Source organism: Chrysochloris asiatica, unplaced genomic scaffold (assembly GCF_000296735.1).
Source record: "Chrysochloris asiatica unplaced genomic scaffold, ChrAsi1.0 scaffold00056, whole genome shotgun sequence".
In the NCBI taxonomy this organism is placed as follows: domain Eukaryota; kingdom Metazoa; phylum Chordata; class Mammalia; order Afrosoricida; family Chrysochloridae; genus Chrysochloris; species Chrysochloris asiatica.
In genome coordinates, this window is record NW_006408574.1 from 9394203 (window position 1) to 9406821 (window position 12619).

Consider the following 12619-nt stretch of genomic DNA (forward strand, 5'->3'; position numbering starts at 1 on the left):
TTTGTCCCATTGTGCATGGTGTTGTCATAACAACAGCTAACAACAACAATCCGAATTCTAACAATGCCACATCTGAAAACCAGTGAGATGTTCCAATACACAAGAAACCAAATGCAAACCCGTTGTTGTTGAATTGATTCCAACTCACATTGACCCCTCTGGAGAGAACAGACCTGCCCCTTCGGGGTACCAAGGCTGCTCTCTATAAGGAAGTAGCCTGCCATATCTTTCTCCCTTGGCATGACTAGTGGGTTTCAACCACCTACCTTTACGTTAGCAGTAGAATGCTTCTGTGCCACCAAGCCTCCTTCCAATACTCAACAGGGACACAAGACACTGGTATTCCTTTCTTATTTGGTTCTGATGCTTTGACAACTTTCTCAATAACAATTATTCCTAACATCCTCTCTTATTGATTCATGTACTTGACTTACTTTTTCTACAGAGAGACCACATCCTTTTCTTAAGTTTAGCCTTTTCTGGGTCACGGAAAACCCCTTAAAAGTCTCTCCATCATGGCCAGTCTACAAGTCCCCACTTCCCCTTATTGACAGTGCCCAAGGCCTTATTCAGAATGGAGTCATACGTAGAGGCCCTGACATTCTCTTGGGTTAGACGAGGAACATAAATCCAGCTGACTTACTCCAGCAAGATTTCTCCATCTCAAAGAGGGACTCCTAGTCATATTTTTGTTTTCTCTGGTCTACTAGGCATACTAAGAAACCCAGTGAATTAACATTTCCAAAGAAGCTGAGTTCCTCTCATGAAAGCCACCCTTATATAAACATAAGTACCACCGGGCTCATTCACCAGGCTATGATACAACACCACTTCCCATAATAAGCTTAAATCAACAGTCAGGAATGGGTTAGGGAACTGTTTCAATCACCGAAAGGATGTGCCATTCAGATATTATTTCAAAATAAAAATGGAACCTCATCAAATTGAGAGAACTTGCATTTATTTTATTTTATGACCACAAGGATCAAAGTGTCCGATGCTTGCTGGGAAGCTGTGTTGGGCCCTTCTTTTCCTGACTCCCGATAGTGAGTCAGCCCATTTTATGAACAACTTCAAGCCAAGTAAACGATGAATCGATGCCCGCTAAGCAGGAAAACACGCCCATTTCTCACTAAAAATCGCAAAGGGTGATAAACCTGGTTCCGTTAAGAAAACCACTGGAGTTTATGTTGGGGGCTTTCCCAGTCAAACAGAGGAGAAGATCTATAAACTCAAAGCGGAAGGTAAGCACATTGGCTTCGAGTGTTTTCAGGTTGGACATGAAGGCAAACATGATGAATAACTCTGGGCCGTTTTATGTCATCCTCATCCCCAAGGCAGATCGGAAGAGAACCCACCTCACACACCAGGTCCCAGCTGGGCTGGCACAGAGACAGAAACATAGCCTTTGGGAAGAGCCCAAACAAGGCCACTTCTTTCAGTCTCCAGAGTTCCATCTCCTGTCCCTTCCTCCATGTGCTCCCTTCATAATCATTCACCTAACCCACTTCTGTGATCATCTACAATTTCCTCTGGCTTCCAGACTCAAATCTCATGGCCAAGTGCCAACAACAATGATGGCTTCATGCAGTCTACCTTACTAGATGTTTTATCTACTTTTAAAGAAACAAAACTGACTCCTAGAGACCCTTTGGTATAGACTGTATCTCAATGAAAAGAAAACAAAAATCTTCACCACTGGACCAATAAACAGCATTCTTATCAACAGAGAACAGATTGAAGTTGTCAAGGACTTCATTCTTCTTTGATTAACTATCAACACTCATGGAAGCAGCAGTCAAGAAATCAAATGATGCATTGCATTAGGCAAATCTGCTGCACAAAACCTTTTTAAGGTGTTGAAGAGCAAAGACGTCAGCTTGAGGACTAAGTTGCACCTGACCCAAGCCATGGTATTTTCAATAACCTCATATGTATGCAAAAACTGGACAGTGAATAAGGAAGACCGTAGAAGAATTGGTGTTTTTGAGTTATGGTGTTAGAGGAGAATATTGAAGGTGCCATGGGCTGCCAAAAGAACCAACAGATCTGTGTTGGAAGAAGTGCAGCCAGAGTGCTCCTTGGAGACCAAGATGGCCAAACTTCGTCTTTCATACTTTGGACATATTGTCAGGAGGGAACAGTTGCTGGAGAAGGATATCATATTTGGTAAAGTGGAAGGTCAGAGAAAAAGAGGAAAACCCCAGAGAGATGGATTGGCCAAGTGGCAGCATCAATGGGCTCAAGTGTGGCAACAATTGTGAGGTTGGCCCAGGATCGGGCAATGTTTCATTCTGTTGTGCAGTGGGTTGCTATGAGTTGGTACTGACTAGATGGTCCCTAACAACAACAACAGAGACCCTAGAGGGCAGAGTACAATTGCCCCCAAGGGTTTCGAAGGCTGTAATTTTTACAGAAACGAACTGTCACATCTTTCTCCTACAGAGAAGCTGGCGGGTTCGAACTGCCAACCCTTTGGTTAGCAGTGAAGTGCTTTAACCGCTGCCCCACCAGGGTTCCTTGTGTTGCCGGCATTATGTGCTATAGAGTGGATCCGTGTCAAAGTGATGTTGCACACAACAGAAGGAAACCTGCCTTGTCCTGCGCCATCCTCACAATTGTTATGTTTGAGCCTACTGTGCTGTCACTGAGCCGATCCACTGTGCTAGGACCTGGGGGGAGGCTCTTATAAGGACCCTGGACTAGGTGGCTCATCTTTTTTAATCTCATTTGTTCACACCTTTAAGCTAAAAACCCCAAACACTTAACCATAAAAGTTTATTGTACTTCACGGTGACCCTATAGGACAGGGTAAAACTGACCCCTAGGGTTGTCAAGGCTGTAATTTTCATGGAAGCAGATGGCCATCTGCTTGTTGGAAGTCAAGTGCTTAGCCACTGTGCCACCAGGGCTCCTTTACCTGATTTCGTGCATTTAAAAAACTATCTGCTGTTGAACTGACTTCAACTCATGGTGCCCCCGTGTGTGTTAAAGTAGAACTGTGCTCACAGGGTTCTCAGTAGATGATTTTTCATAAGTAGATCCCACTCATGGTGCCCCCGTGTGTGTAAGAGGAGAACTGGGCTCTACAAGGTTCTCAGTGGATGATTTTCCATAAGTAGATCCCACTCATGGTGCCCCCGTGTGTGTCAGAGAAGAACTGTACTCCACAGGGTTCTCAGTGGATGATTTTTCATGAGTAGATTCCACTCATGGTGCCTCATGTGTGTCAGAGGAGAACTGGGCTCCACAGGGTTCTTAGTGGATGATTTTTCATGCGTAGATTCCACTCATGGCACCCCATGTGTGTCAGAGTAGAACTGAGCTCCACAGGGTTCTCAGTGGGTGATTATTCATAAATAGATTCCACTCTTGGCACCCCGTGTGTGTCAGAGGAGAACTGTGTTCCTCAGGATTCTCAGTGGGTGATTTTTCATGAATAGATTCCACTCATGGTGACACCATGTTTGTCAGAGTAGAACTGTGCTCCACTGGGCTTTCAATGGCTGCATTTTCTGAAATTGGTCACCACATCTTTCTTCCGAAGTTTGTTTTCCGCTGACCTGTAGTTCCCACTTGCTTCACTTCACGTATGGCGCCGTCTAATCACTAAACTCCTTTCTCTATAATGTGATTCTGACTATGTCTTAATAATGAGCTTCTATTGGTTCTTTGCTTCCAGTAGGGTAAAGGGGGAAATCCTTAGCATAACACACATGGTTCAACATAAGTCCTATTATCTGATTTCACCATCCATGTATACCCTGGGTTCTGAGTCACCTGCACCTTCTTCAATGTGTCCTTAATCCCCACATCTTGTGTTTGTTCTTGGCTGCCTGCTATGCAGGTCCCTGGTAACCCAGCTGGAAAAGCCTTTAGACATCCTTCCACAGCTAGATTGCTGTTTTTCTTTCCCTTACTCCTTCAGACAGAGATAGGGATGTATGTCCTCTTTGGGGCTCTTGTGGTGTTTGTTCTGACTCCCCAGCACATCTATACTTGATTTTCCTGCCTAGTCTTCTAAGAGCAGGACCATGTTTTAATAATGTCTGAATCCTCCAGAAGCCAGCCCAGTGCCTGGCATGTAGCCTATAATCAACGAACATATCACAAGTAAATAGGATTGATAAATGTTGGCTGCTGCCTTGACTCATGGCAACCTGGGCACAACAGGACCAGACTGTTGTAATCTGTAGGATTTCATTAGCCGATTTTCAGAAGGTGAGCACCAGGTCTTTCTTCCATCACAGCCTCGTTGTGAAATGCTGTTGAGTCAATACCAACTCATAGCAACCCCATGTGACAGAGTAGAACTTCCCCCTAGGGTTTCCAAGAAATGCAAGAGGGGCAGGGTTCTGTTCTGGTTTGTGGTCCATCAAAACCCATGTAAGAGGGACCAGGGAACAGAGGCAGGACAAGAATGACCTCCAGAACGAATTCATTCAGAAGTAAAACTATAAAGAATATATTTTCTCTAAACCCTTCAGGAAGGTGATGTCATTGTTGTTGCTAAGTACCCTCGAGCTGGGTCCAGCTCCTAACGCACAAAAAAGAACAAAACACTGCCCAGTCCGACAACGTCCTCACAATCATTATTTGAGCATATTGTTGTTACCACTGTGTCAACACATCTCATGGGTGGTCCTCCTCTTTTTGACTGACCCTCTACTTTACCAAACATGATGTCCATCTCCAGGGAGTAGCTGGGACTGACAGCAAGGCAAAATATTTTGTGGGCAGCCCCCTTTCTGTTGGAGCATACAAAACTCCATGCTCCTGGTGTTGTTAGCCTAAGTGACAGATTGCCACTTTAAATGTGGTAAGCACTTCACCTTGATGGCCACACCTCCAAACCCTAGTTCCCCAAACAGACAGAGCGGAGGTGAAAACACAGGCAAATGCTAATGTCTTTCCAGCAGCCATACCTTTCCATAGGCTCTAGTCAGTACCTTCTCTATGTGCCCCCCGCCCCCCACCCCCTGGCTCACAGAAAACAGACCCAGTAATGAGCTACTTGCTGTGCACGCTTTGTGTGTGTGCTTTTAAAAATGTCACCTTTGGGTAAAACTCAACCCACTATCAGATTATTAATAAAATTCAGCAACTGTCAGATCCTTTCTCCTCGCAGAGAGGCTTGGCGGCAACACCTATTAGGAGACAGAGACAGATGGTCTTACCTCTCAGCTCCCGAGTCCACAGCTGCGAGTGGAGGTAACTGGGAGGGGGGGTGGTGGGGGCTCCCCTGTACATTATGTCCCGGAGAAGGGTGACTGACAGCATGTGGGGGTGGCCCGGCCCCGGCAGCTGTTCCGCTTCGGCTCGAGTGATTGCTGGAGAAGAGAGGAGCTGAAATCAAGAGAAAACAAGCATCAGACCAGGTTCCAAACAGAGCCACAGTTTTCAGAGGCAAATGCTGACAGCAGACATATTTTAAGGCTTGTTTGTTTTTCTCCTGGTGGCTTTAAGGGGACCTTTCTGCCCTTCTTGGCTACATATGGTATTTGTTTTCCTGGAGGGACAGGTTTCTGGGCTCCCGGGCCACCTCAGAGCCACACATTCCACTTCCTGTTGCCTTGGCCTGCCAACCCCGAGTATGGACAGTGTATAATTAGCCAGTCTCATCGTGTTTGCATCTGGACCGAGGTTGCCCTGTCAGAGCTTCTCAGTAATGGGGAATGAGAGGTCAGGAACCAGAATATTCTACCGGTTGGTTGGGAAGGGCCCAACACCTGACTTCTTTCTCTTTTTACTACCCCAATGAGCTGATATGGGACAGCCGGGATCTCTCCTCTGCCCCCATGCTGCTGAGTCTTCGTGACAAGAGCAGAGCTTCCCTGTTCCAACATGCTTTTAACTTACACATCTAAGGGACCTTCCTTGATCTTGTTGTGAAAAAGACTTGGTCTCCATCCAAAGTGGATCTGCTCACCTCAGTCACTTGGCATAATATAGTCCATAAAGTGTATGTTCCAGATCTTACATATGGAGTCTTAAAAGTGTCTGAGCAGCATCTATGATACAATGATTGGTCTCTTCTCATCCAAGGCAAAAGATAACAAAGGAAATTAAAGACTCAGAGAAGAAACCACTCTATAGGGCAAGTGGTCTACACAAAGCAGAGTCTCATCTACCCTGAGACAAGAAGGACTAAATGGTGTCCGGTCACCGCTACCAACTGTTCTGATCAGGGCCTCACAGATGGGTTCTCACAGAATGGATCAAAAATGTAGACTAGAACCTCAAATTATAAAACATATTTGTTGTTGTTGTTGTTATGTGCCATGGAGTTGGTTCTGACTCACAGCGACCCTGTACAGGGTGGGTTTCCAAGGCTGTAAATCTTTATGGGAGCAGAAAGTCTCATCTTTCTCCCACAGAACAGCTGGTAGTTCCGAACTGCTGACCCTGAGGTTAGCAGCATAGTGGTTACGAATCGGGCTGCGAACCACAAGGTCAGCAGTTCAAAACTACCAGCTGTTACGTAAGAGAAAGATGAGGTGTTCTGCTCCCGTGAAGATTTACAGCCTCGGAAACACTGTACAGGGTCGCTATGAGTTGGAACCGACTCCACAGCACACAGCCACCACCATGCTACCAGAGCTTCTTATACACAACCAAAAAGACACATACACACAACCAGACTTACCAAAGTCGGTTGAGACAGCACGACTCCCTGTGACTATTACCCTGGATACTCTTTAAACCCCCAATAATGAATATCACCCATAACCTCTATGAGACCAAATGATTGACAGTTTCTATAAAACAAAGGACCAGGGATACTAGATGAATGGAAACGGAACAACCAGAAAGGAAGTCATGAGAAGACTGTAACCAATGCCACTAAATAATTTGTGCAGAAATGTTGAATGGAAACTTAATCTGCTATGCAAACTTTCATTAAAAACACAATGAAATAAGATTTTATATAAATGAGTTTTCTGAAAATACCACAAAATATGAACCTGTGTCTCAAAAACACCTCCTCCCACTGTGGCTTCATACAACATGGAGAATGAAGGCTGGCCTGAGCCATAGGGACAGCCTTGCCTTGAGAACTGTACGTGACCTCATGCTTAAGTGTGTGGCCAGGAAGATGGGCTGACTGGTCAGATGTCACCTCAGAAACCCAAGCTTGTCACTTTCCAAATTTGTGAAGAGGTTCTATCAAATTTTGGATTCACACACCAGGCATTTTTTTAGTCAGTAAGCAGACTGTGTAACTATACTGATTACTTTTAACTTCCTTCCAGGGATGAAGCTATGCTGCCCTCTGTACCGCCCCATTCTCTTTGAACTTACTCCCCCAATATCAAAGAGTAAATGGGTTAAAAAAGAGAGAAAGAAATCAGGTTCAGGACTAAGAAAGAGAGAAACCACATTATCAAAAAGATTTTCAGGTTGAAAAGTTCAGAAAACTGTATTTTTAGACTAGTCCCAGTTTTCTCCACCCTCTCCAGGATAGAATTAAGACCCCAGGTGACCCAGCCCCCAAAAGCTTAACCCAATGGAGCAAGAGTTCATGTACTTAAGGGTTGGGTGAAGAGGCAGTGTTACCGCGTGCCCTCTCCAAAAGGGACTGGCGGGTGTGATGTGAAGACTTTATTCCTGGCAGATTGGCATTCTGTCGGATTAACTCTTGTCCTCAGACACCCGCATCCCACACAGCCCTCCATGTCCCGAATAGGTCGGTCATGGTGCTAGAAAATGCTTACCAGCCCCAAAAGGCACAGCAGGGTTTCTTGTGCGTCAGCTTCAATAAAAGTTGCATGTTTGCAAACTTGCTAGAGTTGCCTTATGAATCACTACCCTCATTTATGTTCAGCTAGCTTGGGGAACCACAATTCTGCTTGTATTCCAAATAATAATTTACCCAGGGGAAGAGGTTTTGGATTGACTGTGGCAATAGTTTCAACACTGGTGTTTGTCAGCATGGAGCTAAACGGTGTATGTATCATTCAAAAACCTAATGGAATAATAAGAGGTCACAGAGACATGGAGAAAACATAGTTAGTCCCACCCCACCGTACTGTAGAAACGTGAGCTCTCCTATTTATTGGTGTTGGAGTTGTTGAATGCACCCATCAGATAGATATTCTACCCTGGAGGCAGGTGTGTGTGTGTGTGTGTGTGTGTGTGTGTGTGTGTGTGTGTGTGAGTCACAGAAGAAGCACAATCGTACTGCCCACCGGGAACCACTACATCACAGTTCTTCAGAAATTGTGGTGCTTCCCAGGAGTCTACAAAAGTCCTGTCATGTTCATTGGCAGTGGCTGCAATGAACTAGGCTGCAAAGTTTGATGCTCTGGTATTGTGGTGGTTACGAATTGGGCTGCAAACCGCAAAGTCAGTAGTTCGAAACTACCAGCTGTTCCGTGGGAGAAAGTGAGGCTTTTCTGCTCCCATAAAGATTTACAGCCTCAGAAATTCTGTGCAGGGTCGCTATGAGTCGGAACGACTCCACGGCACATAAGATTTCTCTGTCATCCCATCCACCCACCTACCCAACACCCACCTAATCACCTAAATTTCATCCAATCATCCATCCATCCATCCATCCACTCACCCACCTTTTCATCCATCCATTCATCCATCCATCCATCCATCCATCCATCCATCCATCCATCCATCCACTCACCCACCTTTCCATCCATCCATCTGTCCACACACCAATTCATCTACTCATCTACCATTTCATCTATCCATCTGTCTCTCCACCCACCCATTCAACCACTCACTTATATTTCCATCCACCCATCCACCTATCTGCCCATCCCTCCACTTACCCACATTTCCATCCATCTATCTCATCCACTCATCTTCCAATCATCCTTTAAAAAAAATATTTTGTTTTTGTTGAAAACATATACAACAAAATGAACACTAATTCAACAGTGTCTAGATATACAGCACAATGACACTGGCCACATTGTTTGAGTTGTGCAATCATTCTACCCTCCTTTCCTGAATGACCCCTCCTCTAGTAACACAAACTCACTGCTCAAGCCCTTCTTCAACTGTTTGAGTCACTGTTGTCAATTTGATTCCATTTTGTTGTTGTTGTTAGGTTCCATCGAGTTGGTACTGACTCATAGCGACTCTCTGCACAGCAGAACAAAACACTGCTGGATTCTGGGCCAACCTCACTATTGAGCCACACTCGAGCCCATTGATGCTGCCACTTTATATATAGAAAGATCTTAAAATAACACAATACTCAGGGCATGCATTCTTTACAAGTTAAGCTAAATTGTTGTTTGGTTTTTAAGAAGGGTATGTTTTTGGTTTAAGTTTTAAGGTTTAAAGATTATTTCAGGGTAAAGTTTTGGATGGCTTTAGAAAGTCTGAATTCCATGAGAATTTGAAGTTCTGTTCTGCAGTATATCTCTTTAGATCAAAATTCTGCTTTAGATTAAAAAAAAAAAATCCAACTGTTTAGTAGTGGTAGCTGGGCACCATCTAGTTCTTCTGATCTCACGGAGAAGGAAACAGCTGTTTATGGAAGCAATGAGCCACACATTCCTTATTCTCCTCCTATTCTGACCCCTCTCCCCAGAGTGATAAGGCTCACAAAAGAGCTATAAAAATCACAAAATATCTATAAGATCTTGCTAAACTGTAAATTCTGACTTGACCTATGGTATGGAAAGGCAACTTCACAGCAGTGGGTCAAAGTGGAATGAACTGATGTGAAGTCCTGCTCAGTGTGCAGGATTGACTGTGCCTGTCACATCACAGAACTGTGGCACCTCCCATGTGATAATGAGCTAGGTGCAGGTATAAGAGAGCGGCACGACATTATTGGCATTTGGTTTTCTGATCAGCATTAATTCATGTCCCTTTGTCAGGTGAACAAAGGTGAACAAAAACTACCATCTGATGGAATCCGTTGTGTGGTCCAGTGAGGGGAACCTGGACAGGGACAAAGGGTATATTCTCCCACCAACTCTGTCTCCATTCATTAAGGAACCCTGGTGGTGCCATAGGACAAACACTGGGCTGGTCAGTGGGAGAAAGATGTGGTAGGCTGTTCCCGTAAAGATTTACAGCCTCGGAAACTGATACAGGGTCTCTGAGAGTCGGAACTGACTCCATGGCAGGGGCCTTGGTGTCTCGTTCAGGGTTGTTAGGGTGTGAAGTCTCTTGCGCTTCCATGTTAGTGCATGTACCAGGGTGGCAAAGGGGTCTTACAGATGCCCCACCCTGAGCCACACAGAAGCCCTTAAAGCACAAAGCAGAGGAACAGGGACAGTCCAGGGGAAATGCTGTCATATTATATCTGGTGCAGCTGGTTGGAATAGGTGGCGTGGAGGATGAGGTGGGACTAGGAGCTCAGGACATTGAGTGACTGACCCAGCAGTCAGATGTGGGGCCATAGCCCTGCCCTCCCTTCCTACTGACACTGACAGACAGACCCCCTTGGTTGGGGTCCTTCAAATTCTGCAGGTGGAATTTGAAGTTGGCATTTGGCAAGTGTGTGGCTCCGTTTCTTATGACTGGTGTAGGAGATCATCACTCAGTAAAATGAGGCCTCTGACTTGCTTCCTGTTCTAGTAGACAGGCTAGGAAGTACAGGACACCCTTGATTTTTATAAGACCACCACCTTAGTTGAAGCTATAAACCAGTGTTCACAAAGAGCACTTGGTATGCACAGTCCAGGCCATGAAGTCCAGCTGGGGATATCAGCCAGGACTGATACAATGACCACACATTTGGAGGAAGTGATAACAGGCCCAATCCTCATCTCCTATGCCCTTTTGATAAAATGGACAATGTATGGAGTCAGCTAGCCATAACTTCAACAAGACTGTTCTTGTCCTCGGTCAAAGATCTATATTTCTCTGAAATTGTCACTAGGTCCCAGGAAACATCTCTCCTACTTCCACTGACAGACGTCTAGGAACTGCTGAACATTACAGACACATCCAGGATCTGATCTAAATTACTTAAGTATAAAAATATGCCTTCATTCATTCATACATTTAACACAATTTTCCAACACCTACTCTGCATCAATATTCTTTCATTCATTCATTCCAACAGTTTTCCAACACCTACTCTGTTCTCTGAGTGGTGGAAACAATGCACTTATGTTGTGCTAACCAAAAGGCTGGAGGTTCAAGTCCACAAGCAGTGTCTGGGAAAAACCTAGAAATCTTCCCAATAATCAGTGATTGAGAGCCCTATGGAGCTTGTCTGGGGTCTTAAAACCTTGTGAGTGGCCATCTGAGATACAAATATTGGTCGCTACTCACCTGCAGCAAAAAGGTAAACTAAGATTCAAAGAAGAAACACCTCTGCAGGACTAAGAGCACACACAAACCAGGGGTTCATCTATCACAACCCCAGAACTATATGGTCCTGACTACCTTTACTGACCATTCTGATGAGGAACACAATAGATAGTCCTGGATAGAACCACGGAGAACACTCAAATTCTTTAAATAATAATAATAATAAAAAGTCAGACTTCTGGACTAATAGGGACGGGGACCAAAGGAATCCCCAAGACTGTTGCCCTAGAACTGAAGCCACTCACCAAGGTCACCTTTCAGTTAAATAACAGGTTAAATCAGTAAAAACAACAACAACAAACCCACTTGTGACTACTGTGCTCTCAAAACAAAAAAATCAACCATGATGAGGCCAAACTGTAAACATCTACCCTGAAACAAAGATAAGAAATTAAGGGTAAAGGCAGGGAAACTAGATTCATGGAAACAGGACAACTAGAATGGAGCTAATGAAAATGTTGTCACACTGTGAAAACTGTATCCACTGTCACTGAACAATATGCACAGTTAACAGTCATACAAAACACAATGCATATTGTTTAAAAAAAAGGAAGGAAGGAAGGAAGGAAGAAAATTCTATGGAGCACAGTTCTGTTCTGACACACATGGGGTTATCATGAGTCAGAGTCGATACCAGGCAGGTGCTAATCTCTACCCATGTTAAGTCTGAACACCTGCCAGCTTCACACAGACCTGCTTGCCACAACATATGCTTTCAGACAAATGCTTAGGTTTTTCCAAGTGATTTCTAACCTCAGGAAGAAGAAGAAGAAAAAGTCTCCATGTTATGAGTTCAGTCACAAAAGGAAAACATTTCCTTCTACACAGACTCCAAATGATTTTCCAAACTCAACCGATGGGGCAGACAACACAGCCATCCATCAACGCACATGAAGAAGAGGACTGCTCCAGCCAGAATCCAGGGCAAGATGAGCAGCTTTGGTAATAAAATCAGTCACGCACACAGGATGCCATGGTAGGGGTGGGAATCCACATGCATTGTCCAGTGTCACCTGAGGGGTCACTGCCCCTTTTGAGGCTTCAAGAGAGCTTTGGCACAACCTTCCAGATGTGGCTGTGACTGGCAACTGAAACATCTGATTAGCCACGGCAGAGGAACATATTGGAAATTCTTATTGCTTTTGCGATTAAGAGATGGTAGACTCCCCAAGGAAATAAAAGCAGGGTCTTGAGATGAATTTGTGAGCTTGCCTTCAGCAGAGGACTGGAGCATACCTCCTGCTGTGTGGGGTTTGCTCTCTCTCTCTCTCTGGCTTGGCTCACTGCAGCCACCACCCCACCATCTTCTGTAAAGGTGGGGGGG

The 12619-nt window shown here is 44.8% G+C and overlaps 1 protein-coding gene across 1 annotated transcript in view; it reads right to left on the reverse strand.

Annotated features, from left to right (window-relative positions):
- Window positions 1-12619, reverse strand: part of GLIS3 (GLIS family zinc finger 3) — a 591510-nt gene that overhangs the window by 53133 nt on the left and 525758 nt on the right. Inside the window, exon 7 of the mRNA XM_006863746.1 lies at window positions 5178-5346. Within this exon, the coding sequence (XP_006863808.1) occupies window positions 5178-5346 (169 nt within the window). The remainder of the gene's footprint in view (window positions 1-5177; window positions 5347-12619) is intronic.